Source organism: Aegilops tauschii, chromosome 3 (assembly GCF_002575655.3).
Source record: "Aegilops tauschii subsp. strangulata cultivar AL8/78 chromosome 3, Aet v6.0, whole genome shotgun sequence".
Taxonomy (NCBI): domain Eukaryota; kingdom Viridiplantae; phylum Streptophyta; class Magnoliopsida; order Poales; family Poaceae; genus Aegilops; species Aegilops tauschii.
The window spans coordinates 92,839,660-92,845,410 of record NC_053037.3 but is presented as its reverse complement, the minus strand read 5'-3'; the positions used below and the strand labels follow the sequence as shown (position 1 = coordinate 92,845,410).

General features: G+C 45.0%; 2 protein-coding genes across 2 annotated transcripts; both read right to left on the bottom strand.

Annotated features, from left to right (window-relative positions):
• Nucleotides 1-510: 510 nt before the first annotated feature.
• LOC109769120 (MAPK kinase substrate protein At1g80180) lies at nt 511-1,320 on the bottom strand. The gene has a single exon (XM_020327862.4). The coding sequence runs from the start codon at nt 1,229-1,231 to the stop codon at nt 902-904; it is 330 nt and encodes a 109-aa protein (XP_020183451.1). The 5' UTR covers nt 1,232-1,320; the 3' UTR covers nt 511-901.
• Nucleotides 612-3,916, bottom strand: LOC109769129 (F-box/FBD/LRR-repeat protein At5g56420). Its single transcript, XM_020327873.4, has 3 exons — nt 2,970-3,916; nt 2,606-2,749; nt 612-2,487 (listed from the first exon to the last, which is right to left on the bottom strand). The coding sequence occupies exons 1-3, from the start codon at nt 3,852-3,854 to the stop codon at nt 2,092-2,094; spliced, it is 1,425 nt and encodes a 474-aa protein (XP_020183462.1). The 5' UTR covers nt 3,855-3,916; the 3' UTR covers nt 612-2,091.
• Nucleotides 3,917-5,751: the final 1,835 nt, after the last annotated feature.

The following is a 5,751-nucleotide window of genomic DNA, read 5'->3' as shown; positions in this document are numbered from 1 at the left end:
TAATCAGTGTTCACATCACTCAAATTCTCAACGACTTCTCTTTGGTAACAATTCTCAACCTAGAATCCCATCTTAAGCAGCACAGCGCTTGCCCAGCCGAAAAAAAGTGCAGACAGTTCAGAAAAAAAAAATCAGTTGAATTTTATGAGATGAAAATTCAGTTAATTGATCATATGGAAAAGATTAAAAAAATGAGATATAATAAGAACCAATCAAATTCATGAAATACCTCCTCACATCGTAAATGTAGGTCGATTCATACATTGGCTCATGGATGTGCACCATACGGATATAGTGACCTCCAAACAAGACAAATACACGGACAACATTTACAAATAGTCACCTTTAGACGATCCAGATACAGAACCAAATGAAAACATCATGTTCATGCACAGCGGCTTAGATATGTGCTGCAGCAGAGATGCACAATTTCTATCATGTACCCCAAGCTAGACGAGGCGGTCACTCAAGAAAACAGTTGCATCAGCAAACTATCAAGTGGTAGAGAAATCAGCAAAATATGCATAACACCTTAATAAACAGATATGCTCAAACTTATCCAAACTGCATACAAAATCACTGAGTGCTGCTCCCTCAATTCCATATCAAGTGTTGAACTTCTTTTTAGAACGAAGGCTCGAGACAGAGCCCGGCTTTGAATTAACAAAGCCATCAACCAGCCAGGAAATTACAACTAAAAAGCAGAAAATAAAACTGGGGATACCAGCCACAGATACAAGTACAGAGGTGGGCAGCTTTAGAATCAAGTGTTGTACTGAATCAGTGACACTTAATATGGAACGGAGGGAGTAGCATGTATATACTCGATGGACCTAAACTTCACAAGCTCCAGAACCAGGTAACCCACTCACACATATGGTCGATGAATACACAGATCACTCTAGTGGTACCTTCTGGCCTTAGATGGCTGTGAAGGTGCTGTCTTCCTGAAAATCCCACAGAAGATGCAGCCAGGAACCTTGGGCGATGGTGGATCCATGGCCAGGGCTACGCGCCGTGTCCGGAACGCCTGGCTGCCTCGCTCGGTGCCATCGTTGCGCCTGTGCTGCGCCCCGACGGACCCAACGCTGCGGGAGTGCCGTAGCTCCCTGAACTCTGGTTCCCCTGAGGTCCACTGGCTATGTTCATCCGACATGAGCCTCTCGCCCCAGACCATGCCTGATGATCCTGACCTCCTGAATGTCAGTGAAGACCTCTGCAGCCCAGCCATGGATGTAATATTCCCTGCCCTTCTTCTGGGTTTGTCTCTAGGTGGGTTTTATGGATGTGCAATGAGGGCTGAGGGTGCAGGAGAGTGATGGATATGTGCAAAGCTAAATAGCATGCATATCCACTGGTTGGAAAATGCAGCAAAATTTCTGGGATAAGGGTCAGACGATGGTGACAGGCACATACATAGACACTGGTGAGGATTAGGATGCTTACAAGGCGTGGCTGCACACTGAGTTGACATGAAGCAATCATTGAGGCAAAACTATTAGACTGAATTATTTACAACATCGGTAGAATTACAAACTTGAACACTACTGATGTGTGTAATTTATTGAGTGAAAACATGATCGTCAAAGGCATCTCCTCAACCTTGTTTTCTTCTTCTGAATATGGCCCTCAAGCTCAAGGTCAAGGCACGTGTTATGTACTGCTGCAGATTCTTTTCTGAGGCGAATATATGCTGCTATTGCTCATCACTAGCATCATCAGCACATCAAACCAAGCATGATCCAGGGGCTAATTCATCACACTGGCTAGAGTATTGTATACTCTGGGTTGAATTGGCAGAGGTGGTCGGCACATATATGATATCCGCAAGCCATGGAATGCTGCCTAGCTAGTGCTGGATGAAACAGAAAAAGGAGCGCTACAAAGAAAAATGATACTAGGATAGTAAAAGCAATATAAAGTCTCAAGATGTAACTAACTGCATGTCTTTTACTTCTATCAGCATCAAAGACAGATCAATGTTGATCACACACAGTGCATAACATGTCAAATTAAACATCAGTTTCAGCTAACTTGAACACTTGCAGCTGCTCATGGTACCTGAAGGAGTGCTCTGCTTCTTCAAGTGCATCAGCGGAAAGGGTCCTTAACACAGGGATCAGACGCTCTGCGGAAGTTCCAACCATCCAACACTTTAGGACCCGCCACCACCAGTTGACAGTCCTCGCAGGCCCATGCTCCACGCGTTAGAGCCCCTGCTTTGACAATCACCTCATTCACCTCATTTGGCAATGAAATTGAGAAATCCCATGCCGACGCAAACATTTCTTGGGTAATCACAACAAGCAAAGACCGCAGCTTCTCTGCACTGCTGCTAACAAACTCGAGGAATTCATTTTCGCTTTGTTTTCCGCGGAATTCATGGATAACCACCTTCTTGACGTGTGACTTCACACATTCGATAGGATGGACCTCTTGCCAGAACTCAGCATGGTGCAATTCAGTGGGTTCATTGGCCGTGACAGACTGCAAAATGGTAAAAGTGGACAGTAGTTTAATCACCTCGGTGACAGATAATCTATGATATGAATGCCGAACGGCTGACTGAAGGAATGTGCAGTACAGGAGGGTACAAAGAAGTCACCTCGATGTGCAGCCTGTCAACTTCGGGAAAGCATCTGAGGACACAGGCCAGCATCTTGACCTCCTCAAAGACACCAAAGTTCACCTTCAAGGCCAATGTCTTGACGCTTGGAAACACGGTGCTTGGGCTCACCATTGTATCAGGCTGCAATGCAATCCACCAAAAGAAAGAGAGATCATACTTCATTACGTCGGTACAATGATCAAATACAAGATTCACACATCAGTTGACACACCGAGAGAAATGTTTTGCTATGTGCATCGCATAATGAAGAGGCCATGCTCCTTCTAGTATTTCAAAATGTGGATACAGATTGGAATATGGAATGCCATTACTGAAAGTGAGATGCATTGAAAGGTAGTACCTTGATGACATTCTCACCAATCTGCAGCTGGTGAACTCTCGGCTCCAAGTAACCCAGCACCCGCAGCTTCGGCGCGTCAGCAATGCTGACCCTCACAGCCACCGGGTCGTCTTCACCATCAATGGTTTTCCACATAATGAGCCGCTCCAGGAGCGGGGAGTCCATGACGAGGACCTCCTTCACGAAGCACTCCCAGAGGAGCACGCACTTGAGGCTTTGGCTGCGGAGGTGGACGCGCTCGCAGGTTGGGCTGAGGACGAGCGCGAGGGTGTCGAGAACGGGGCTGGAGGCGAGCAAGCTGAGCTCCCGGAGGTGTGGAAATCCGTCTGCGCCTCCACCGGGTGGGCTGACGCCGGTGTCCGGGAACGTCCAGAATCCCAGGAAGAGGCGCCGGAGCGAGGCGCAGCGGAGGATGTCGGCGGGGACGTCGGGGAGGCGTTCGTCGTCGGCGGGCTTGTTGACGAGGACGAGGTCCTGGACGCCCTTGGCGGCGAGGAGGCGCGGCCACTCGGCGAGCTCACGCTCGTGCGACGCGAAATTGCAGCAGGTGATGCTGACGGTGCGGAAGGGGCCCGGGTGGTCGGCGAGGATGCGGGCGACGGCGGCGACGCGCGCGGGGTCGCCGGCTGGGAGGAGGTGGGCGTCGTACATGACGAGCGGCGTGGAGCGCCAGAGCTGGCGCCAGCGGGAGGCGAGCGCGGCCGTGCGGGCGGCGTCCTTGACGGGGAGGCGGGACACGATGTCGCGGAGGAGGTGGTCTTGGAGGGCGCTGATGCGGTCCTCGCTGGCGTAGCCCGGGACAGCGGAGAGGGAGGCATCCCTAATCCTGGCGATGGCGTCGATGCCGGGGAACCACCCAAGGACTTGCTCGACGCTCGCGGCCATGGCGGCGACCGGAGGCGAGGGTTTTGGCCGGAATGGAGTGGGAGGGGTGTGGTGGTGGCTGGCTCCGCTGGTGGAGGAGTAAGAAACCTTGGGCCTACCAAATCTCGGAAAGCTGGTTGCCCACCGGCCCATGTAGCTGCATGCGTTGCCGGTCCACCGAGATGGAATGTTCTTTTGTCCAAAAGAAAAAAAAGATGGAATGTTCTTGCCGAGCATGCTGTGTTTCATGTAATTTTAAAAATATTGAAGACATTTAAAAAAATCATGTAATTTAAAAAGTGTTAGATACAAAAAAGTGTTTACACAAATAGAAAAATATTCATGAAATTATAAAGGGCCTTTGAAACATTTTGCAAAAACAGTTTGAAACATTAAAAAGGTTCACGTGGTTTAACAAGTGTTTGAACCATTTGAAAAATTCTTGTAATTTAAAAACTGTTTGATGAATTTTAATATGCTATGTACTTATAAAAATACTCATTGAATTAAAAAGTGTTTGTAACATTTTTTAAAAACAACATTAATGTAATTAAATTAATATTTGGTTTTTTATGCAATTATAAAAATACTCATGTAATTAAAATGTCATTCAAAAGGTGTTCCAACCATTTAGAAAAAAAATCTTGTACCAAACTATTTGATGTATTTTAAAATTAGTTATGAAATTAAAAAAAATCATATTAATGAAAAAGATGTTCGACACATCTTTGAAAAAGTATTCATGTAACTAGAGAAAGTGTTCGGAGCATTCTAAAAATTGTACGTAATTGAAAAAAATAAATTCATGAAAAATAGGTGATTAGAAAAGTAATTATGCAATTAAGAAGTGTTTGAAAGAAAAAATAACGTAATTAAAAAGTTGGTTGAATCATTTAAGAATGTTCATGTAATTTAAAAGGTGTCCGTTGCATTTTATAATGTTTACGCAAATAGAAAACCTTAGTATAATTAAAAAAAAGTGTCCGGGACATTTTTCGGAAGAATCTTCATGTCATTTAAAAAACTATCTGACACATTTTTGGCCAAAATATTCATGTAAATAAAAAGTGTTTGATGTATTTTGATGATTGTCTATGAATCCTCATCGGTACACCCGGGAAGGCCACCAAACCCCACTGCCCGCTACTCCACCGTTGGTGAGCCTCGTCCTTGCCACCTCTCTCTCTCTCTCTCTCTCTCTCTCTCTCTCTCTCTCTCTCTCCCCCCCCCCATCGTGAGAAAACGATTAGGATTCGATAGGTAGGCCCCACCTGTCAGCATCCAAATGTTATAACGTGCCAAGTCGCGAATACATTTTCCCTCAAGGAAAGCATTTTTTTTGTTATAAGCATATACCCCTTTGTTGACTAAAGGCGAATTTCAGAGTGTGTTGTCTAGTTTGGGCCGGCCAGTTTTGGCCCATATGAACAATATCCTTTTCATTTTTCCAAATTCATTTTTTTGGATAATTATACTTAAATATCCACAACTCCAAATCCATTAATTCATTTTCCTAAATTCATCTGACGCTTTTTCAATGATACTAATTTTATAATTTTAGGAGTCCCCGGTCTGCCATGTTTATTTATTGTATGTTATTTTTATTTTTCTGGCGACTAGAAAACGAACATTCCGAAGGACTTGAGGACGTTCAAGAAGTGACCTGAGGACATTGAAGCCCTTGCTGAGCCTGGCAAACACTCACTTCAATCACGCTAAACTCATACATGCATTATACAGTTCAAAAAATATTTTTATGCATAAAATACTATTTTTGAGAAAATTTTATATTGATTGATAGTTGGATTAGTTATGTCCCATACTCCCATTTGCTTCATGGTAATGACACCCCTTTGATATTGCTAATATCATATGTGTGGACCCTGACCTAGCTGACAGAAGCCTCCTCGTGCGTCCT